The sequence below is a fragment of the Taudactylus pleione genome, unplaced genomic scaffold, assembly GCF_031769625.1.
Source record: "Taudactylus pleione unplaced genomic scaffold, aTauple2 ptg000523l, whole genome shotgun sequence".
NCBI classification, from domain to species: Eukaryota; Metazoa; Chordata; class Amphibia; order Anura; family Myobatrachidae; genus Taudactylus; species Taudactylus pleione.
The window spans coordinates 1,451,659-1,477,093 of record NW_028284925.1 but is presented as its reverse complement, the minus strand read 5'-3'; the positions used below and the strand labels follow the sequence as shown (position 1 = coordinate 1,477,093).

Sequence of the window (25,435 nt, the reverse complement as noted above, 5' to 3'; positions counted from 1 at the left end):
CAAATGGTAGGCGTTCACATGGGAACGCCTCCGTTTGGGCAGCCACGCCCCCGGCCCACCTACCAAAGGGGGTGTGCTGTCACTCAACATCGACAGCTCACCCCCTTTGTTACGAGACCCGAAGCGATGGAGCGCCTGTCACTATCCGGGTATCGCGCAAGCGCACAGCTCGGAACCTGGATTTAAAAAACTTACTTGTGTTTGGATTGCTTGTAACAGGTCACAATTATGTCATTTTAGCTGATTTTTCTATATATATATATATTTAAATTCAGAACCAAAACACATGAGGGTAGTTTTGCAAAACCAGAACCAAAACACAAAGATTAATTTGGATCCAAAACCAAAGCACTGGCATTGGCGCACATCTCTACTTATCACGCTGTTGAAAGATAACCTATCACCAAGGCAGCGGAGCGTTAAGTAGCTGACCAGATGATAATCGCCTAGAACCGTAAGGTCACCTGGCCAGTGTCCGTCGGTGTGTGCATACGTCAGCTGCCTTCTGCCTTCACAATGAGATACAGTAAGGTAGTTGACATTTATTACACTTTGTGGTGTTACAATAATAGTCACACAGCATAGTACAAATATAACTTATATTCAGTGTTTTCAAACTTAAAGGAATAAAGTTTAGTGTTTTATAAAGAAAAAAAATATTTACACAGTGCTGTATACAGGGTCTGTAATATATCTAATGGGATCCGGTATATAGATAGACAGTAAAAAGGTCGACAATGTCTAGATAGACACCAGATGTTAGACAGTCAATAGGTCGACAGGGATAAAAGATTGACACACTGTCGACATGCAAGAAAGTCGTCATGTATAAATGGTCGACAGAGTCAAAATGTAGACAAATTGGTTGACACAAAAATGGGGTTAGGTTTAGGGTTAGGATTAGGCACTTACTGGAGGATTAGGATTAGGCACTTACTGGAGGATTAGGATTAGGCACTTACTGGAGGATTAGGATTAGGCACTTACTGGAGGATTATGATTAGGCACTTACTGGAGGATTAGGCACTTATTGGAGGATTAGGATTAGGCACTTACTGGAGGATTAGGATTAGACATTTACTGAAGGATTAGGATTAGGCACTTACTGGAGGATTATGATTAGGCACTTACTGGAGGATTATGATTAGGCACTTACTGGAGGATTAGGCACTGGAGGATTAGGATTAGGCACTTACTGGAGGATTAGGATTAGGCACTTACTGGAGGATTAGGCACTTACTGGACAATTAGGATTAGGCACTGGAGGATTAGGATTAATTGGTTGACACAAAAATGGGGTTAGGTTTAGGGTTAGGATTAGGCACTTACTGGAGGATTAGGATTAGGCACTTACTGGAGGATTAGGATTAGGCACTTACTGGAGGATTAGGATTAGGCACTTACTGGAGGATTAGGATTAGGCACTGGAGGATTAGGCACTTACTGGAGGATTAGGATTAGGCACTTACTGGAGGATTAGGCACTTACTGGAGGATTAGGATTAGGCACTGGAGGATTAGGATTAGGCACTTACTGGAGGATTAGATAGACACCAGATGTTAGACAGTCAATAGGTCGACAGGGACAAAAGGTTGACACACTGTCGACATGCAAGAAAGTCGACATGTATAAATGGTCGACAGAGTCAAAATGTAGACAAATTGGTTGACACAAAAATGGGGTTAGGTTTAGGGTTAGGATTAGGCACTTACTGGAGGATTAGGATTAGGCACTTACTGGAGGATTAGGATTAGGCACTTACTGGAGGATTAGGCACTTATTGAAGGATTAGGATTAGGCACTTACTGAAGGATTAGGATTAGGCATTTACTGGAGGATTAGGATTAGGCACTTACTGGAGGATTATGATTAGGCACTTACTGGAGGATTAGGCACTGGAGGATTAGGATTAGGCACTTACTGGAGGATTATGATTAGGCACTTACTGGAGGATTAGGCACTTACTGGACAATTAGGATTAGGCACTGGAGGATTAGGATTATTGGTTGACACAAAAATGGGGTTAGGTTTAGGGTTAGGATTAGGCACTTACTGGAGGATTAAGATTAGGCACTTACTGGAGGATTAGGCATTTACTGGAGGATTAGGATTAGGCACTTACTGGAGGATTAGGATTAGGCACTGGAGGATTAGGCACTTACTGGAGGATTAGGATTAGGCACTTACTGGAGGATTAGGCACTTACTGGAGGATTAGGATTAGGCACTGGAGGATTAGGATTAGGCACTTACTGGAGGATTAGGATTAGGCACTTACTGGAGGATTAGGCATTTACTGGAGGATTAGGATTAGGCACTTACTGGAGGATTAGGCACTTACTGGAGGATTAGGATTAGGCACTGGAGGATTAGGATTAGGCACTAACTGGAGGATTAGGATTAGGCACTTACTGGAGGATTAGGCATTTACTGGAGGATTAGGGTTAGGCACTTACTGGAGGATTAGGATTAGGCATTTACTGGAGGATTAGGATTAGGCACTGGAGGATTAGGGTTAGGCACTAACTGGAGGATTAGGATTAGGCACTTACTGGAGGATTAGGATTAGGCACTTACTGGAGGATTAGGCACTGGAGGATTAGGATTAGGCACTTACTGGAGGATTAGGATTAGGCATTTACTGGAGGATTAGGATTAGGCACTGGAGGATTAGGGTTAGGCACTTACTGGAGGATTAGGATTAGGCACTGGAGGATTAGGATTAGGCACTTATTGGAGGATTAGGATTAGGCACTGGAGGATTAGGATTAGGCACTTATTGGAGGATTAGGATTAGGCACTGGAGGATTAGGATTAGGCATTTACCCTGATGGTTAGGGTTAGGCACCAGGAGGGTTAGGGTTAGGCATTTACTGGAGGATTAGGATTAGGCACTTACTGGAGGAGTAGGGTTAGGCATTTACCCTGATGGTTAGGGTTAGGCATCAGGAGGGTTAGGGTTAGGCACTTACCGGAGGGTTAGGGTTAGGCACTAGAAGGGACGATTAGGGTCAGGCACCTACCCCAACGGTTAGTGTTAGGCACCAGGAGGGAGGATTACTGTGAAGATTAGGATTTAAAAACAAAACACGTGTTCACCATTTTTGTGTCGACCTGTTGACACTGTCGCCCATTTGTACCTGTCGACCTTCTTACATGTCGATCTTTAATGTGTCAACATTTTGTCCCTGTCGACCTATTGACTTTGTAACATCTGGTGTCTATCTAGACACTGTCAACCTTTTTGCTGTCTATCTTTTAATCCACACCCCTATCTAATAATATTTTAGAATAAGGGAGACGTAGTGCATTTAATATGTGCGGAGGTAAATTAAACACCCGAACCTGGGGGTGACCTCTTTTTCTGATAGGAAAGGGATAATTGTGGTGAGCTGAGATTGTGGGTGGGGTTAGAGGTGCAGCTTTAGTATATGGGGGTGGAGTTTAGGAGCCATTTTAGTGTGTGCTGGTGGAAGGCATTTTAGACAGCCTTCCGTTCCCCCGAAAAACCCTCACCCCTTTCTTTATTGTGGTGTCAGCTTTCTAGTGGCGGGATAGAACGGTGGCAGTCGCCATCTGCCTTAGCAGCTTGAGGTGCTCTCCTGTCCAATACATGATTTAGGCTGATTATACCCTACTGGGGTCAGCGGCACCACCGATCTCAGTGGGCCTCACGTTCTGTTATTGGGCAGGAGGTGGATACCTTAGGCAGGATAATTGGCTGGCGGATCGCCCCCCCATTTGGAAGAATGTCATAGTATGCAGTTGGCGATATTGCATTTTGGGGCGTTCTTTCTGTGCCACCATACTGTGTCTGTCTCTTTACTTTCTCTTATTAGCTAGTTCATTTACAGTTCAATTTATAGTTAAGTTACTTATTAGCTTAAATTTAAATACAATTTAAATACACTTAAATAAATGTAAATAATAAAATATAAATAAATAAAGCTGGCCTTCCTCTTCCCTTATGTAAGTCTCAGTATCGTTATTTCAGGTAGTACATTGCGGTTTGCCCCTTTGCTGTCTTGGGGAGGGCACCCATCAGGTGATGGGGAGTTTAAGCTTTGTTTAATGGCTCTGTTCCATTCCGGTAACTAGGTAGCATCACTGTGTAGGCTTCCGAACGTTGTAGTATGTCTGTTTACAGTATATACAGTAGTATTAATAGCTGCAATTCTGACATGGATGTAGCCTTAAGATCTGCCATTTAGGGGACTTGGGTGCACATTCCAGTATTGATGATGAAGATGACGGTCGGACGGTCACATGTTTGCAACGGGCGCTTCTGTGCGCTGGATGACAAGATGCATGCCACACTATGGGGCCCATTTATCAATGAGTTTTATCATATGCAATGAGTTTTAATACTTGTTGCGTATGATAACAGTGCTCCAGCCAATCAGCCCCCAACTGTCATCTGTTTGAAAAATGACAGTTGGGAGCTGATTGGCTGGAGCACCATTTATCATACACAACAAGTTTTAAAACTCATTGCGAATAATAAAACTCGTTGATAAATGGGCCCCTATGTACCTTATGTTATTACACAAGCGCTGACACTCTATGGCTGAATAAATGCAAGCATTTGGCTCCACCTAGTGGATAACTGTGTGTATCATTTATATGTCAGTAACTGTATAACTTCTCAGTGAGCGCAAAACTGCACCATATATTGTATTTAGTGCCTACACTTGCACCACATTGTACACAGTATTATGGGATGGCGCATGGATCTGTGAGGGAGCACATGCACAGAACGGACCCCACCTGGTTGGCAAAGTGGTAAGTATTGCTTAGTGCTGCTGGTCAATATTACTGGGGATCTGAGCCAATGGCGGAACTTCTCAACCGGCACCTGGAGGCATGGTCTGGTCTGAGGCGCCCCACTAACTAGTGATGCAGTGGATGGGAAGCACAACGTAAATATCCCAACGCGGCTATAACGTAGCGCCCTGCTGCATTGCCTACAAATACCGGGACGTTCTAGAGAGCGGGCCCCAAGATTCTGGATCTGGAATCTTGGAGCACCATTTAATGTCAGTAACAAGAATATCACTCGTTGATAAATCTGTACCTATAAATGTTTTATGGGGAAGTGTGGATAACAAGTAACCCAGAAATGTACAGTAACATTACATGTTCTTGTACTGTCAATGGACAGGATGAACTATCATCAATAATATGGTCAAATTTCCCCAAAGCTTTCTGCAGCTTGGACGCGATGGGTAATGCCATCTTTAGATGGCGTTACCCAATAGAAGCTGTGAGAGGGATCCGATCGGACCCTCGGTGGCACGCACAATGTTCAGGAAAGCTGTCCTTTGTGATTTGCTTGAAGCATCCCTGGGTTATTAAGGCCAGCATGCATTAAATCAGGGATGGGGAACCTCAGGCCCGGGGGCCGTATAAGGCCCCCGGAATCATTTGGTCTGGCCCTCAGAGCTTTTTTTCTGCTAGCCTCATCTGGCTAGCAGGGTGCCCAGAATGGCACCCTGCAGCCAGTATCTATGCAGCAGTGCCGCCTGGAGAGTCCTTAGAACGCTTCAGATGGTCACACCGCTGCCCTTACAGCTCCCCGGAGCATCCTCAGGATGCTCCGGGCATTGCTGTAATCACCGGTGATTGTGGGCCTGCCCCTTGTGACATCATATGGAGAGGGGGTGTGGCATGCACCAGGCCCGCGAATAATGTTATATATATCAAAATGGCCTTTGGCAGAAAAAAGGTTCCCCACCCCTGCTTTAAATAAATATTGTTTTCAAAAATTCTATTTTGGTTTTTATTTTGATCTATTTGACAACATTTTGTATTGTAGTGGCACTGAAAGCCACACGACGAAGCAGTAATATAACCATCCTGCTTCAGGAAAATTTTCTTGATAAATAGCATCAGTAGGGGATTTTGTTTTGCTACAAAACTTGCTTCACAGCTTAGGCCCTATTTATTAGAGGCGTTCCATTTACCACGCACTGTGACGTTTCGGCCTCACATGTTGCTGATACATCACCGTTCTCTCAGAAAGCATTGCTCCAGCTGGCTGCTCCGCATGCACCCGCTGTTTCCTGTGTCCTAATTTTAGTTGTGATATCTTAAAATATCTGCGCAATATGTGTTCTCTGGAATAATTAACAGAAAATACCAAAATAAGTCATCAAGTTCTTCTTTTGGTCAGTGGCCTAGAAAATAGGAAATAGACTCTCCGTTTTGCAATCAATGTGGAGCTTTTCGTGGATGATTGAGATGCATTTAACTTACACAGAGTCCAGTAAGTCATGGTTCAGTGGAAGTGTGACTATTGTTGGTATTGGCAACAGCAAAGGGGAAACAAAGCATTTTTTGTTCATGTTTCAGCTGCAGGTGACTCCTCAGTCATTGGCGGCAGACTTGTTCCTTCAGCTATCGAAGAACTACATGAACCAGCAGCCAATTTCAATAAGGGCATGCTGGTGCTTGTTGGTGCTTCAGAGGTGGAGGGTCAATCCTGCAGCAGGAGGTTAACACCTACTTTTGTAGAAATTGCCATTCATTATAAAGGTAATTGAGGAGATCACGGATATCTCCTGCTTACCTTTCATCCCCGATCTGGCCCACTGCCCGCATACAATGGTACGGGGACCTAAATTCATCAAGCTCTGAAAATACAACATTTTCTAAGCTTTAAAGCTGGAACCATCGCCATGTTCAGTTGGCGCTGCTTCCCGGACCCCCTGCTTCTTCCCTATGGGAAGGAGTCCCGGATTGCATAGAGCAGGGGTCAGGGAACTTTTTTACCTTGTACCCCAAAATATATTTAGATACGCCGACATTACCCCCTTGATTTGAAAGGAAGGAAATCATATTAGTAGTGCCCCCATAGTTATGCCCCTGTAGTAGTGCCCCCATAGTTATGCCCCTGTAGTAGCGCCTCCATATAATGCCCCTGTAGTAGCGCCTCCATATAGTGCCCCTGTAGTAGCGCCTCCATATAGTGCCGCTTGTACAAAAAAATAAAAATAAATAACCACTTCCCTTAATCCCCGCTCCTGCTTCCGCCGCCGTCCTGTCCGACCGGCTGCTCCTCGGAACTATGGGAGAGACGTCATGACATCTTTCCTATAGTGCGCATGGAGAGAGCCAGAAGCTGGAGTTCAGAAGAGAACTCCAGCCTCCGGCTGACGCGGCACTGCAGGGAAAGAGCCGGGCGCCCGCTGGTAATAACATCTCAGCATCCGGCTTAGAGCCTCCCTGCGGCACAGGTCGGGGAACAGGGGTACATTACCCCACATGGGGTAAAAATTTAATTCCTGGGGTAGTGGATGGACAGCCGGGCATGCATATGAATCATTCATGCCCGGCTGTCCGTCCACTACCCCAGGAATTTAATTTTTACCTCATGTGGGGTAATGTACCCCTGTTCCCCGACCACTGGCATAGAGGAATACTTTCGGATCACTCCGCCCCTTTTTGCGTACTCTCATTCGCACTAACATTAGCGCCAGAATCTGCAGTGCTAAGTTGGTAGAACCACTTGGACAGCTGATCTATAAATCGTCTGCGCACTGGAGCAATGTTGAATTGATTTCGTATCCACTGCTGCTACTTGCAGAGAGTTGGATAGTAATTTGTCAGGGGCCGCCCGATACTGAACAGGCCTCATAGACTCCTCGATACTTTATCCTCTTTTATCCTTTTAATTTTTTTTGCAATCTGCAATTAAACTTGGTATTTGATTCTGTGGGGAAAATGTGTCCTATTTTCCATAGAGGAGACGATGTGACAGTACAGTAGTATGTCAGGGTGCTATTGTGAATTCAAATGACCTTGATCGTTGCAGTGTATACAAGAAACAACAAAAAGTATTCCCCCAGCACTCAGAATGAAATCAGCAATAAGATTTGAAAAACTACATGGTGGTAGATAATTCAGAGATCTCAGTTGCATATATTTGCAAAGATATGGCTAAGCCTCCGGGCCGCGTCACGGCGTCTCTGATACCGGAGGTCCCTATCACTTGGTCAGAATCTGGGGTGCAGAACCCCAAAAAAGCCGGCGATAGCCAGCCACCCCAGCGAAGCACACTAGTGAGAGACTAAAGTGTTAGTATAGGATTAAAGGAAAAACTATGTGTTAATAAGTGAAGGTGTAATTAAAAAGCTAAGAAAAATATATATATACACAAAATATATTGGGAAGTGTAGAAGTGCTAAATAAAGTGTTAATGTGTGCCTCACCAGAGCAGCCCAGCCACACCAACCCCAAGGGGCACCGCACCCCAAACTCATCCCCAAAACTGATAACTATATCCAATTTGGGTAATATATGCCCAATATAAGGGCACATGATAATGGCACATACAAATATACCTGAATTGAGAGCTAGCTTACCTTGGAGTCACCCCTAAGTCCTCCTAATGGCACTACAAGAACCAGCACGCCCTCCTAACGCTGGTCCCATCTATGCCTCTCAATAGATAACCGAAGTTCGGATAGATCAGAGGGCACATAAACCCCTAGTCAGGGATGCGTGGGGTTAATAAAGTTAGGTAGGGGAGTGTTAGTTTTTTATGGTCAGATTGACATTAGGTTAGGATTGGTGGAGTGTTGTGCAAGGTGTGTGGTTAACAGGAGTATGGGTAGGTCTGTAAGGTTAAGCTGCCTCTTTGGATCTGATCTCCTAGCAGTACAGACACAGGTTGTAGATTTCTGTGTTTTTTGATTGTTACATTTCAAAATTTATATATTCTTTCCTCTCTCTATTCTAACATCTTATCTTACATCTTTCTTTTCCCTATTTACTCTGTCTTTTCTTTTCCTATCCTGTAGGCTGCTTTGGGTCCAGCTATGTCTCACCCCCAGCGTGCTCATTCGGTCCCCGCCCGGGTGGTGGATAATACCGGGCTGGGGCTCATGCCCTTAGTCATCAGCACCCCACCCCCGTTCCTCACTAGTTAGCCCCGCCGGTCCTCCCATAGATCTGGAGGTGCTGGCAGACGCTAAGTGGCATTGCCTTTTCAGTTTGTGCACGCACCGCTCTCATGGGTGCGTGCGGCACGGCGCTTACTCCCTGAAGGACCCTGGTCACCCCGGCTGAGTCCCGCTCTGGGGATCTAATCAGCCGGGGGCCGGAAGTCAAGAGGCCTCGTGGGCGCTGCTCGCGCATACGCGCCTGACCTGCCCAGTATAGCACAACAGTGCTGGTCACCCCGGCTGACTCCCGCTAAAGCCGGGGTGCCAAACAGCCGGGGGATCAAGCGCCAGCACTAAGGAGTCAGTCAGGAGCCTGTCATGGCTCCGGCTCACTCCATAACAGTGGGGGGGCGGAGCTAGCAGCCATCTTATTAGGCCGGGGGGAGAGGCCAGCAGCCATCTTAAAATATAAAATAAAGGGCAGCATGGTCTGCTTACTGACATGGGATCCCTCATGGCAGCCCTCCATATCCCAATCTGTTAATGAGCTACCTCTGTGTGAGCTAGCTCCGCATGAGTTGTCTTTGGGTGAGATTTTACCAGCCCTGTGCCCTCACAGCGCAGCTAGGCATGCTTGCTGTCATGGGTTTCTCATCTCATGGTCTCCAATCATAATATAGTTCCAGATGGTTACGCTGGTGATGCCATCATGTAGATGAGGTATATTGCCGGACAGCTGGTGGCAGTGGGGGTGCTCTTACACCCCTACGGTCTCCGCAGTCTGGGGGTGTGGGGTAGGCTTTTAGCACCTCGGATGGGCCGGCGGCATAAGTTATACGAGCTCAGCATTTCAAAAATGCGTGCGGCCTCGCCCTCCGCTTTTTTCTTTTATACGAAACAAAAAGTATTGATAGTGCATGCACATTCAATAATGACAGGCTGAATGATACATACAGCAGTAAAGGCGTTTTTTAAGTAGCCATCCTGGCATTATTTAAGTATAAGGTTACGCCTGTGGCAAGTTATGTATTGGTAAGCCCGCAGCGTATTATATATTATATATACAACTGTAGGGAAGCATTTATATTTATATCTGGTTGCAGTCAAAAAGCATTTTCGCTAGCGCTCATGTCAGCCGCAGCTCTTGAGCTGGGGGAATATATATATATACAGTGCTGGGAGGTTCAGGAGACGGCGGCTTTATGCTCGGTTGTTGTTTTTTGTTATTGTGAGGGCTCATTTCATGCATAACCCACGACTTCATGGTCGTGGTGTATCTAGTTTCTCTACCATATGCCGTTACCTCAGTAGTTTTTCCAGCCCAACTCCAAACATACTGTATTTGGTCTATTTGCAGCCGGATCGTCATTGGCAACAAACCAGTTTTATTCATCTAGTCATATTACTGTTGGTAGAGCACTTATTTCATAAATTATGCAGTGATTTTTGATACATGTTCAATGCGTTATAGCACACGTTATCATAAGCCAACATGTCAGGAACCACGGTGCTTTTGGAGCTTTGTTCTTTGGTGCTTCTGCACGGTTCCTCATTATATTATGGTGTAAGATTTTGGCATATTACCTTCATTTCTTATAGCAAGCATCCGTGTTATAGGCATGCACATTGTTGACATTCAAAAATTATAAGTCAGTGCGCACATTAATGATACATTGATTATATTAATGCAAGCAATTAATTATGTCAGAATTTATAAGACAGTATCGTCCATTAAACTTATTTTTACTAGGGATGTGCAGGCTCGGATAGGTTCGAGTTTGCACGTGGAGTTCGGATTTTTCCCTCCAAAAAAACGGAACTCAGAACGAGGCAAAACGTCATCTTACATGGACGAACATCATCATTCCTGGTCTTTTGTCCAGGAATGATGATGTTCGTCCATGTAAGATGACGTTTTGCCTCGTTCTGAGTTCCGTTTTTTTGGAGGGAAAAATCCGAACTCCACGTGCAAACTCGAACCTATCCGAGCCTGCACATCCCTAATTTTTACTGCAAAACATTCATGTTTGGTCATGCACATAGGTAAGAAATTAAGTGCGGCAGGGAAGTATGTAGAATGAAAATATGTATCATGGAGTATTCATCAGTTAATCGATCACAAATGCGTGATTGTACAATATTACTAGTTTCACGCTATTACATTCATTCTATTTCATAAATGTACTAAATTACATTACATGGGTATCCCTAAGTTTCATAGAGTTGGGAGTGTCTTGGGACCCTATGACCACGTAGGGACTTGCAGGACCTGTAGCTGGTGCTTGTGCACGCTACGGACCACTTCGTTCTGGGGTAATTTTTCTTTTTGTCCATATAAATTTACCTCATACTGTCAGTAGTTTATTGCATTTTATTCACGTAGGGTTTTCTGGCCCTTTCCCTATAACCGGCGCCCGCGGTTGGTTTTGCTTGCCCATGAGTGGGTGTTTTTCCATACCATTTTAATTGGGGAGCTTTGTCCTGATACATTGTGAGGTCATACGTAGGACATTTATGTGATAACTGCTGGAGGGATTTCAATTATTCCCTCAGTGGTCCAGTTCCTCCTCAGACTCAGTATCTGGCTTTTGGGAATATTTGTTTTATTCTTTACATCTTGGTGTTGAAAATGTTTTTATATGCCAAATATGGTTCATAGGGTCAGGCGAGCTACACATTTGCATGGTAGTCTCATCCCTATTCCATTTGAGACCTACTCATATATATTTATTTTATATACAGACACAGGATTCGACCCGAGTCCATACCCATATGCAACGCTCTTCAAATACAGCTTATTTTTTCTACACACACACCCCCCACAAATACATGTTCATAGGATTTTAGGTGAGCTACACAGCTAACATTGCATCTGATCCCCATTCATTTATAACTAATCATATATTTATATATAAATCTTACATAAAGAAACAGGTTTGACCCGAGTCCACCACCCCCACATATAACGTTCTGCTAAGCACACCATATCTTATACACAGCCCTATGTAATGACGGGACACGCCCCTGACTTGGGTTTCCCCCGGGCCGTGGGTTGTGGTCTCCTAATGGCTGGGAGTAGCCCGGTCACTGTTTATGCGGGGTTGCATATATCGGGGATTACTACATCCTTGGATTCAGGAGCCATCGCTGTGTTGCTTGTATCGATGGGGGTGTTTTTTAGGCCCCCGCTGTCATAACAGTCGGGGGCGATGTTTACAACAAGGGTTGTCATTGTTTGCTCCCCCAGCATCCGATATGTCGGCGTGCTGAGCCCACTAATTAAGTAGCTCGTTATGATGGTAGGCTGTTGTTCTTGTGTTCGTTTGCTCTTTACACTGCTACGCCTGCGCATAGTTATTGCCTAATGCAAAGGACCCTGAATTTCGATACTGCCCATGTTTTCTTTTGTTTCAGGCATCGATGGGACCGGGTCCTCTCCTACCGCCACACCAGGGATCGATATTATCGCTTCTGTGGTTGCCAGGCATGGAGTCCTCAGCGCAGATGAGAACCCTGTTTCACTCCTCAAGCCGCCATGGAGAGTTTTTCGCATGCTGGTCCTTGGCTCCTCAGTCCTATGATTGCCTATCAGACTTTGTGGCAGCAGTGAGAGTCTTTCTGGCAGTCTCAGCTCGGCAGGAGATTCTGTCTCTATGATGATGGAAGTCCTGTGCCTATATTCATGTGGACTAATGATGTGTAATGTTTGTTTGTGGACTTGAGTGCTCCGGCCAACTTGCCACCTTTACGGTGGGGGTCTCGAGGGATTTGCCCTATTTTTTGCCCTGCGCAGGACAACGTTTGGCTTATACAAATAGTTAAACTGCATGACATATAACAAAATAAACATGAGAATGACATTATCTACGAAAATAAAAGATCCAGCAGGTTTTTTGTAGGTTTTTACCTCTGGTCAAGTCCTCCTCCCCCCCTCTTCCCCTCCCCCCATTGCCTCCCTATGCTATACGTCATAGTCACCGTACTCATGTGTATTTCATGTATGGCAGGTGGTTTCCAGGATTGCAGCTAATTTTGTTTATCGGACACTAGTTTATATTGGTCGGGTCAGCCCGTTTTGCTAGTATGGGTTGGAAGCCGTTAGTGCCCTGTTTTTAGACAGCAGCGGAGGACTTTGGTTCTCTTTTGGTCTTAGCGATTCACCTAGGAGGGATTGATTTGTACCGGTGGATATCGCTTGACTTGCGGCGCACTATGGTGCGTGATTTGAGTAGTTTGCTTGGTCTTTGGGCCTGAAGCTGTTATGATACTGTCCGATGTTGTGCTAGGTTTTTCCTGGTTACGGAGGTATTTGGTCGGGGGGAGAGTAGAATTGTGGTGCATCCACCTTTGATGGGGGTACAAGATGCCTAGCTATTTTGCAGGGGTGGGGTTCACCTCGTGGAGTAGGGGGAAATTTCAATTATAGAGTGTTTTTTGTCAGTGTTGAGAGGTTTAGAGAGTAGGTGGTATGGTGGCGGGCACGTTCCATTACTGGGAACATGCGTGGCGGGAAAGAACGGCAGTGTCTATAAAGCGTCCACCTTGCTGCAGTACGAGCGGTGCGCCCCCTTCAATGCACTGGTTAGGCTGATTTTACCCTACAGGGGTCAGAGGCACCTCTCTTCGGAGAGAGGGCTAAAATAGTGCTTTGGGATGGGGCTGGATACCGTTTAACTTGCCAGAGAGGGATTTCGGCCCTTGCAAGTTTTATATCACTATTACACTTGAATTGGGATATTGGCCCGTTCAGTGAGTATTTTACATCCTTGCATATGTCAAGTGTGGGGCGTCAGGTTACTGGCCGTTCTTTCTTATTCAACCATATTCTGATTGTAAATTAAATAAAGCTGACCATATATTTTTGATCGCATATATACTTGGTCTGTCTCTTTATTTTATTTAAGCTTGGTTTTAATAACTTTATGGTAGCACGCATTATCTGACGATAGGGAGTTTAACAGAAATACAAGTTGGAAGCTGCTCAATCACTTCAGTAATATCACTCAGGTGCATGTAAGGGAGGGGTTAGTCTATACAAGAAACAACAAAAAGTATTCCCCCAGCACTCAGAATGAAATCAGCAATAAGATTTGAAAAACTACATGGTGGTAGATAATTCAGAGATCTCAGTTGCATATATTTGCAAAGATATGGCTAAGCCTCCGGGCCACGTCACGGCGTCTCTGATACCGGAGGTCCCTATCACTTGGTCAGAATCTGGGGTGCAGAACCCCAAAAAAGCCGGTTTTTTTGCTAAAGCTGTCGCAGCTGAAGACCAGTGATCGTCAGAAGTCAGAGGGTCTCCTGACATTTCCACAAATCCTGATACATATCCTCCTAAGCTCCCGCAATTTCCAGCATCCTATAGTCATCTGCGGCCACTCTCTATCTTGTATAGGAAAAGCATTTATCTCTGTCTCTGTGTATAGCGGTGAGGCGTCGCAGTGTGCTTACCCCGGACATACGCCTGTACATGAAGCAATGTAGGTCAAAGTGCGACCTGATTTCTCTTTTCTGTTTTACTTCCCTTTAAACTGAACTTTTCTCTTCATTCTGTCACTGAAGCGCCCCGGCAAGCATTCATGTATTCATTAACTCATAAAATAACGGGGCTGTCACTATATCAAGTGTAACATTTGTTGAATACTGTATGTAAACTCGGATTAGGATGAACCTCCCAGGACGGCAGAGAAAGATGGAAATTCTCCTGGAAGGGTCCTGCTGTCATTGTTGTCTTCATACAGGCGGCCATGCAGGGTGATGTGGATCACGTCGTCACGGCCTCCGTCCAGTCTATTTCACTAGGAAGAGGGTGAGTTGTGGGAGTGTGACACGTCTGGGCGGACCCCCAGAAATTCTGGTGTCTCTGAGATAGCAGGCATATATATCCTGCACATCGCAATCAAAAGGTGGGCTAAGGCGTGATGACGAAATTATCTTCATAATAGGTCTTTATACTGATAATATATATATATATATCACAGACAGTCCCGGCTCTCCCTTCCTCCATATATAGAATAATAGGCCGGGTGCCTACACAAATGCATCAAAAATGCTATATACTTCCCATCGGTGTGGCACTCCTGGACGACATCACTCACTCAGACAGCGGCATAATACGGCAACGTTTCAGTGCCTATTTATTAGTGTGGCACTTTCATCAGGATGACAATATACAACAATGTGTCCTACCTTAATATAGGCAAGCACCAGGTGAACGCCATTGCTAATTACGGGACCTCGCACCCGAACAGCGGCGCATATTCTTCCAAGCGAAAGTTCTTCCCAGCAATTTTTGTGAAAAACTATATCCCATCTGATAGTGGGGATACCTTGTGTGAAGGACACAAGTTCTAATTCTGCTTCATCTTCATACTCTGTATACAGTCAGTGTTTGGGCCATTTTTGGCCTTAGTTTTGAAAAACCATTTCCTGATTTTGTTTATATCCCATATGAAGGACACAGCTCAGCTTCAAACTGCTCCAAATTCTCCAAACACTTGGTGTCTTTGCCTTAATTGATGTAAACCCCTGAAGGTGTCCTGTGTAGGACGAAATGCGTAGGGTGTCGGTGCCATATTTGATCACCACATTGGAAGCATCCCGTCTTCGAGCTCAGACCCGGAGGGAGGCAATTTCATAGATACCATTTTATAAGTGTAAGCCACACTTGTTATTCATGATTATTTTTATGAATTTATTACCATTTAAATAAAAATTAAACTTGATTTCAACTAATAAGTGGCTGTTGGCCTTTTTGGGTGATTGTGGTAAGTGGGTCAGATTCATTGGATGAATTAGTACATGGTAAAGCGACTCAAGGAAAATAAGACACAATTTTAAAGGCTTTTGAATATATCATTTGTTTATTAGACATATTGTCAGAATATACGCTAAGTAAAGCTGTACAACTAAGGGCCAGATTCAGACCCACTCGCGAGCGGCTGTCCACTCGCAAGTGGGTCGATGTTATGCACTGAGCATGCGCATGACGGAGGGAGCTCCGTCGTGCGCATGCGCCAGACGCGACGAGCGAAGGAAAGTCCTTCGCTCGTTGTGTCTGATCAAAGGGGGCGTGCTGTCGATGTTGATTGACAGCACGTCCCCTTTGGTGGGCGTGCCGGGGGAGTGCCTCCCTGACGGGGGCGTTCCCACGGGAACGCCTCCCGTCAGAAGCCAGCCCACTGACATCACTAGTGATGTCAGTGGGAGTGATTTTGGCTCTGATAGAGCCAAAATCACTCCGGAGCTTGCGGTTGAAAACCTCAACTGCAGGCTCCGGCTCGCAGTTTCGATGGTCGCGATGGTCACGACCATCGCGGCCATCACAATGCACGCTCGTATAGGCTGTGGGTGGTGACCCACAGCTATACGAGCGTCCAGGAGGATTTTCATGGAGGGCGGCCCTCATTCAGAGCGTGCGCTCTGCTCAGAGCGTACGGCTCTGAATGAGGGCCTAAGTGCGGTATCACTCTGTCATTCTGGTATGGTATGTAGCACTCCTTGAGTGTATGTATGTATGTATATATATATATATGTATATGTATATATATATATATACATACATACACATGCAAAAACCAGAGGGCGCTATACAGAAGAAATATTAATATATACAGGTGATGATAATATACAGTATATGAATAAACAACAGCCCGCAACTTTGCACCTTGACAAAACCATGCCTGGGGGGACAGATGCAGTGTCGCACTGGGGCATGACCCATGCGTAAGGGGTGTGGCAGAAACCAGTGCAGGATCCTGCTCCACCAAGTAACTGACCCTCTGATAAAGTCACAATGTCTTAATAGAGTGCAAGGTCTCGTTCCTGTCCCTTAAACGAGAGGAAGGAGCCCTCAGGCAGTAGGGTTCACCCGGGATTTCCTCTGTCCCCTTGTGGACCTGTCTGACCCTGGGCATATGGAACATGTGCAGAGAGAGTCAGACGAGGGAGGGACATGTCCATTTAAATAGCAGTGTAAGAGTAAATAGTCCGGCATGTGTGGGCTACATGCAAAAGCAGCCGGTATTTACCCTGCATGCAGACATAATAAATGTATTTTACCCCTTGTATTACAGCATGGTTTGTCCTGGAGGAAAGTTACCTCCTAGTCTATAATGTTGTGAAAATACTTAATAGGAGATTTATTGCCCTTTAATAATACAACCCCCTGTCCTTCATTTATGAAAACCAGTGTAGTAAACTGAACTTCTGCATCAATAGTTTACAAGCAAAACATTATTTCTGTCCATTAGCAACAAAGAGGCGAGCGCCTTTTTACACTGAACTAATGCACAAGAATATGGACCCCCATAACCCCTGCCCCTCACCCCACCCCGGAATTGGGGTTTGGATGATGCTTGAAGTTTTATTCTCAGTTTTTTGTAAGGAAGATATCGTCAGTTTCACTTCTCCTGTGGGAGTTGTTGCACAAACCAGCTGAGAGCAGCCTCCTGTGATGCTTCTCTTGATAACATCAATGAAGATGTGAAAGACAGGAAGCTACTTCCTCTGTGATGTGCGCAGAGCTGCTGCTCGATGTGGATCTGCGAGTCCTCTGTCACACAGCGATGAGGCAGCATGCTGCGAGGACCCCCGTGTCTGACCACCGCTCTCTACCTACTGCTGATCACAGGTACAGCGCGCAGCAAGCGGCCCCGCAATGCACCCACTCATAGCAATGCACCCACTCGTAGCTGGCTCCTGTAGGGCACTGCCTGCCTGTAGGTCATTGGGGCAGCCAGGTCTAGCACTGTCACTATTACAAAGAGTAGAATACAGCTTAATTCATTTGTCTTTCAAGGGGCTGAATATAAAGAATAAAAACCTGCTGGCTTCTGATATATTTATATAAACTCTGAACTGGTGTATAATAGATCATAAGAAATATATGACAAAATAAGAAATATATATATATATATATATATATATACACACACACACACACACACACACACTGTACAGCCATAGCCAAAAGTTTTGAGAATGACACAAGTATTGATTTTCACAAAGTTTGCTGCTTCAGTGTTTTTAGACCTTTTTGTCAGATGTTACTATGGTATACTGAGGTAACATTACAGCATTACATAAGTGTCAGGTGTTACTATGGTATACTGAGGTAACATTACAGCATTACATAAGTGTCAGATGTTACTATGGTATACTGAGGTAACATTACAGCATTACATAAGTGTCAGATGTTACTATGGTATACTGGAGGTAACATTACAGCATTACATAAGTGTCAGATGTTACTATGGTATACTGAGGTAACATTACAGCATTACATAAGTGTCAGATGTTACTATGGTATACTGGAGGTAACATTACAGCATTACATAAGTGTCAGATGTTACTATGGTATACTGAGGTAACATTACAGCATTACATAAGTGTCAGATGTTACTATGGTATACTGAGGTAACATTACAGCATTACATAAGTGTCAGATGTTACTATGGTATACTGAGGTAACATTACAGCATTACATAAGTGTCAGATGTTACTATGGTACACTGAGGTAACATTACAGCATTACATAAGTGTCAGATGTTACTATGGTATACTGGAGGTAACATTACAGCATTACATAAGTGTCAGATGTTACTATGGTATACTGAGGTAACATTACAGCATTACATAAGTGTCAGATGGTACTATGGTATACTGAGGTAACATTACAGCATTTCATAAGTGTCAGATGTTACTATGGTATACTGAGGTAACATTACAGCATTTCATAAGTGTCAGATGTTACTATGGTATACTGAGGTAACATTACAGCATTACATAAGTGTCAGATGTTACTATGGTATACTGAGGTAACATTACAGCATTACATAAGTGTCAGATGTTACTATGGTATACTGAGGTAACATTACAGCATTTCATAAGTGTCAGATGTTACTATGGTATACTGAGGTAACATTACAGCATTTCATAAGTGTCAGATGTTACTATGGTATACTGAGGTAACATTTCAGCATTACATAAGTGTCAGATGTTACTATGGTATACTAAGGTAACATTACAGCATTACATAAGTGTCAGATCTTACTATGGTATACTGAAGTAACATTACAAGCATTTCATAAGTGTCAGAGGCTTTTATTGACAAATACATTAAGTTTATGCAGAGAGTCAATATTTGCAGTGTTGACCCTTCTTTTTAAAGACCTCTGCAATACGCCCTGGCATGCTGTCACTCACCTTCTGGGCCACATACTGACGGATGGCCGCCCATTCTTGCCTAATCAATGCTTGGAGTTTGTCAGAATTTGTGGGGTTTTGTTTGTGCACCCGCCTCTTGAGGATTGATCACAAGTTCTCAATGGGATTAAGGTCTGGGGTGTTTTCTGGCCATGGACCCAAAATTTCTATGTTTTGTTCCCCCGAGCCACTTAGTGATCACTTTTGCCTTATGGCAAGATGCTCCATCATGCTGGAAAAAGCATTGTTCCTCACCAAACTGTTCTTGGATGGTTGGGAGAAGTTGCTCTTGGAGGATGTTTTGGTACCATTCTTTATTCATGGCTGTGTTCTTAGGCAAAATTGTGAGTGAGCCCACTCCCTTGGCTGAGAAGCAACCCCACACATGAATGGTCTCAGGATGCTTTACTGTTGGTCACAAAAAAACTTTGCAGACATATTAACATAATAAATGGATATATCAACTGTGATACCCAAGGAGTAATATACTGCTTGGAATGTGAGTGCCATAAAAGATATATATGAATGACCAGTAGGAAACTAAAACGAAGGATACTAGAACATGTGGGAAACATCAGAAATGCTGAAAAGGATAGAACAAAAATGAAATAACTTGCCAGTGTAGCTCGACATTTCTGGATGCAACATGGAGGCAATCCTAGACATCTGAAGGCTTTCGGAAATAATCTGATTAGGGGGATCTGGAGGAAATTCCATGACCCTAAAATATCTGGGTACTCATACATCCAATATGTTCTAAATCATCTTTACTTAGCTAGTCTTAATAGGGTAATGATAATTACCCCAATTACTGCACATTTGTACTAGCACTTACTATTCATTCTGCTTCATGGAATTACTATAGATAAATACTTTATTAATGTTGTAGAACCACCCTATTACCACACAGATATGGGTATAATGTAATAATATTTTACCTTATGTATTGAACTCACCATTCTAGATCTAATATAACAAGCATATAAAATTGGATTATAGTCCTTATATTTTTATTACATATTCTATCACTTTATTAATATATTTACTTTTTTCAATATATTACAATAAGGACACACATATGTTACGTAATTATTTTATTTCAACACTAATATGGGGATATATTAACCCCTACTTCTTTGACACACAAAATATTCTAGCACTATGAATATGCATAGGATCATGGATCTTATGCTGTTGTTAAGCACTATTTTCGATGTATTATTTTATTTTATTAATTATATATTAATAGTTTCACTTTCATAATTTATTTATTATGTTTTTGACACTTTAATAAATCTATCACCAATTGACAATATACTGTAGTAATCCATTGGTTATTACACATTAGTCACTCATCTTTATTATACATTTAATTTTTATTAATTATACATTTATAATAAACCAAATTGATTTTACATATTATATTGTTGTTATCTGTGGGTTTGAATTCAATTATTTAATAAAATGGATTTGAATAATATTAATGCCCATAAAATTAATAACTATTATATAAAAAAAAACATTATATCTCATAAAAAGTAGAATCTTCTAATTAAATTCATAACAAACTGTTTTTTGGGAACTGTAATTATTATAACTAAGAATATTTATTGAATATCACAGAAAATAATTGAACATAGTATAAATGAAAATTAAACAAAAAAAGAAAAAAAACTCTTCGACAATGGTCACTAAGGACAAGGTATTTAAACCCAGTTAGGACAATCAAGCCGGATACCCGGCGAAATATGTATCGGCATCTAGTTCATTCAGATCGCTGAATCACAGCATAAGTGGTCTACAAGCACAGTATATTTGTATGTACCAGCACGCAGTGACAGCATGTGAGTCTTGATCACACAGGACTCCGGACAGGCGGTAACAGGCAGTGTCAGACCCGTAGTTGACAAACATAGGTCCATGAGGCTGCACATGTACACTGTGATGGCTGTTTGAGTATAGGAAAGAGAAACCGCTACGGAGCGGGGATTCTATACTCTAATAACCGCATCTATTAATACTAATAGAGCTGTTGAAAACTGAGATGGGAGTAACTATATACAGAGCGGAGACCCCGCTAAACAATTATGACTACATAGGAGAATAATACCCTGCAAATAAAGGCAATAGCCAGGAGAATGGAAAGGATATAGTGGGGTATGCAATTTGGAGCGAAAAGTCCGTGCTGGACTTTTCGCTCCACATCGGAGGTTTGACGAGGATAAAGTATCGGGCATGTGCCCGCTTTATCCCCATATTCAATTAGGAATCAGTGAAAACGGGAGCCGGCGGTAAGGCAAGTATGGAAAAAAATCATGAATTTTCGGGAAATGTTCCTTGGACATTTAGGGGGTAAAGATGTCCAGACATGGGGGATCAGTATGGGTACCCCCATTTTTGCCTGCTGCAGGAAGTTGGGGCTTGTAATAGCTGCGGCAGGTGTAAAAATGCGGCTTAAGAAGAAGGGGTGAAGAATAGCACTTAGATTTTTTTTTTTTTTTTAAATAACTATTTCCATCAAATTTGGGGCAATGAAAATGTTTGCAAGCATATGTTTAAGTCCTAAAGTAATTTAAAAAAATTCTTCAAAAATGCACCTGCCGCTACTACCCACAATGAAAAAAACACCTGCCGCACACATGGGGACCCCTGTGAAATCTATTTCGATACTTTAGGATTTTGTCCCCCATATTTTTTTTTTTAGCCCAAAAATTCAAGTTCATTTTTTGGGGTGTCCCGATTTTTATTTTAAACTTTTTTTTTTTACACATAATAATTTTAGGGGCCATTCCCAGGGGTGCAGGCTATTTTTTTTAAGCCTGCACCCCTAAACCCCAATTCTGCACTTTTTTTCGCCATGTAAAACATGGTGAAAAGTTATTCCCGTTTTTTTAACAAAGACGATTCTCACCGGCGAAAAGTCTTTGTAATTGAATACGGGATAATTAAAATAGGCGAAAATGACATCATCACGGCTTTTCGCAGCCAAATTGAATACCCCCCAAAATATCATTTTCATATATAGAGAAATAATATAAAACATATTGCTCCCCTCTTCTCTCTGAGCCTCTATAACAAAACAGCCAGAAGGGAAAAAGTAACAATAACCCTGATTGTGGACTAGAGTAACATTGAAGCAATATGTAAGCTTACAATGTTACAAATGCTCTATTACTGTATGAGAACAGATGACTATGGGCCTGATTCAGAGCCGGACGCTATTTGCGCTCGCTCGTCCAGAAAAAGGGGCTGGCTATTTAAATTGACCGTTCGCTCTTTGCGGTCTGTTGACGCCTCAATGTCTGAACGAGCGAACAAAACATCCGTTTTCAAGCACCTTCCCCTGTTATCGCCCACAAACGCCTCATCCTGTCACTGAAATTAGCAGGCATTCGCTATATTGCGAGCACACGATTTCTGACTGCACTGACTGGCTCGCGCATGCGTACTAAAACCCATATGCATGCGCAGATATGTGAACATCGCTCCGAACGAACGAGCGTCCGCTTACCAGCGGCTCTGAATCAGGCCCTATGTTCTGAGAAGACAAAACTGCATAATCACCTCGAGTAACCACATTAATAATTCACTAACATACTCCATGTGAATGTATGAATATGTAATATAAAAAACTAACTGATTCTGCAGATCGTCACAATAAAGAGACACACAGAACATCAGAGAATTTACAAGAGCAATAATATATATATCTGTGATTCAGCGGAACAATTTATTTTATTATTAAATAAAACGCACTATTTCTTGTCTTTCAGCACATATTCTTACTATCTATATTTTAATTATTTTGCATGTGATCTTAAATTAAATTAATAAAAGGTTATGTTTTATAATCAAAATTCAAGCAGAAATTTACTACCTAAAAGACCCTGGAATGCACCCAGAAAGTCTCACACTCTTCTTTTGTTGTTGATTCAAGTTGTATTTAGTGAGCGAGGTAGCACTACTCCCTACTTAGAATAAATATTGGGATATATATATATATTGTATTTCAAACACAGCATGAGTTAAAGAATTTCGAGAGAAAGGGGATAATAAATCTCTAAACGTAAGAGAATCTGTGCGGGATTTCCTCAAAACCCCTTACAAGTTTTACATAACCCCTCATATGGATTATGTGTCTGATTCAGAGCCGGACGCTATTTGCGCTCGCTCGTTCAGAAAAAGGGGCTGGCTATTTAAATTTACCTTTCGCTCTTTGCGGTCTGTTGACGCCTCTATGTCTGAACGAGCGAACAAAACATGCGCTCGTTATTTTGAAAAAAACGCCCCCTGGCCGCTCGCATCATACGTCATCTCCGCTATTTATTAGATTAATCGAGTACATCGAGCGGCGTCTGAACTGCTCGCTATTCTTGTGGATGGATTTTCCTACCGCAATCATGCGAGCAGTTCAGGCTAAAAAACAGCCAAGTGACGTGGTCAATGACGCTTCTTAGTTAATTATGCACACCCTTAAAATGCCCGTTTTGACCTTTTGGCACGCCTGCATTCTGATCTCCACTCCCCGTTTTCAAGCACCTTCCCCTGTTACCACCCACATATGCCTCATTCTGTCACTCAAATTAGCAGGCATTCGCTATTTTGCGAGCACACGATTTTCGACCGCACTGACTGGTTCGCGCATGCGTACTAAAACCCATACGCATGCGCAGTTGTGTGAACATCGCTCGGTGCGAACGAGCGGCCGCTTACGAGCGGCTCTGAATGAGCTCCTATGTCCTCTGATCGCTATAAACCTGCCCTCATACCATTACCTTATTAAGATATTTGAACTATTATAAATAATAATGGTCTCCATCAAATAAAAATATCACTTTCGCAGACACACGGGGCACCTGCATCAATGAGAAATTTACCTTTGTACTGTACACTGCTTACCCCTTACTTAGGAGCACTGTTGCCCTCGCTGAAAATCAAAATATTTTGAGTCTTATGCAGAGTCGCCAGGATACTGCCATGCTACAATAGCGGAAGAACCACAAGTTGCTAGGTTAAGAAACATAAACCCCAATTATAAACATTTCTTTGATCTATGCCTTCTGTACATAGAACTTATGTCTTCTCAGATCTCTATATTGTGGTAAATGTAAATACCTCATTAAACGTTCAGACTTTAATTTTAAGTTACTGAGTATGAGCAGCTGTTATGCACCTAATAATTGTAAATGATCTGATGCATTAGTTGAACTGTTATTACAATCCTTGTTTTTGTACAAAATGCCTGTAAAAATGAATGGGTTTATATATGAAAGCCTGATCTGTTAGGGAACGTATTGTAACAAATCATTCACTAATGCGGCAAGGACAGAAGGAATGTATATATAGCTCAGGTGTCTGTGGCAGGTGTCAGGAACAGAAGGATAGAATGTATATATAGCTCAGGTCAAAGTGACAGGTGTCAGGAACACAGGAATAGAAGGAATGTATATATAGTTCATGTGTCTATGGCAGGTGTCAGGAATAAAGGGATATGTAGATGCAGGGTAACAGTAGTACATACACAGTGGAGATGCAGGGTAACAGCGGTACATACACAGTGGAGATGCAGGGTAACAGTAGTACATACACAGTGGAGATGCAGGGTAACAGTATTACATACACAGTGGAGATGCAGGGTAACAGTATTACATACACAGTGGAGATGCAGGGTAACAGCGGTACATACACAGTGTAGATGCAGGGTAACAGTGCTACATACACAGTGGAGATGCAGGGTAACAGTATTACATACACAGTGTAGATGCAGGGTAACAGTATTACATACACAGTGGAGATGCAGGGTAACAGTAGTACATACACAGTGTAGATGCAGGGTAACAGTATTACATACACAGTGGAGATGCAGGGTAACAGTATTACATACACAGTGTAGATGCAGGGTAACAGCGGTACATACACAGTGGAGATGCAGGGTAACAGTGGTACATACACAGTGTAGATGCAGGGTAACAGTGTTACATACACAGTGTAGATGCAGGGTAACAGTGTTACATACACAGTGTAGATGCAGGGTAACAGTGGTACATACACAGTGGAGATGCAGGGTAACAGTAGTACATACACAGTGGAGATGCAGGGTAACAGCAGTACATACACAGTGTAGATGCAGGGTAACAGTATTACATACACAGTGGAGATGCAGGGTAACAGTATTACATACACAGTGGAGATGCAGGGTAACAGTGGTACATACACAGTGTAGATGCAGGGTAACAGGGGTACATACACAGTGTAGATGCAGGGTAACAGTGCTACATACACAGTGGAGATGCAGGGTAACAGTATTACATACACAGTGGAGATGCAGGGTAACAGTATTAC

General features: G+C 43.0%; 1 protein-coding gene across 1 annotated transcript in view; it reads left to right on the top strand.

Moving 5' to 3' along the window:
* Positions 1 to 17,464: 17,464 nt before the first annotated feature.
* LOC148501247 (uncharacterized) overlaps positions 17,465 to 25,435 on the top strand; it is a 115,028-nt gene continuing 107,057 nt past the window's right edge. The window contains exon 1 of the mRNA XM_088450756.1: positions 17,465 to 17,519. Within this exon, the coding sequence (XP_088306882.1) occupies positions 17,465 to 17,519 (55 nt within the window). The remainder of the gene's footprint in view (positions 17,520 to 25,435) is intronic.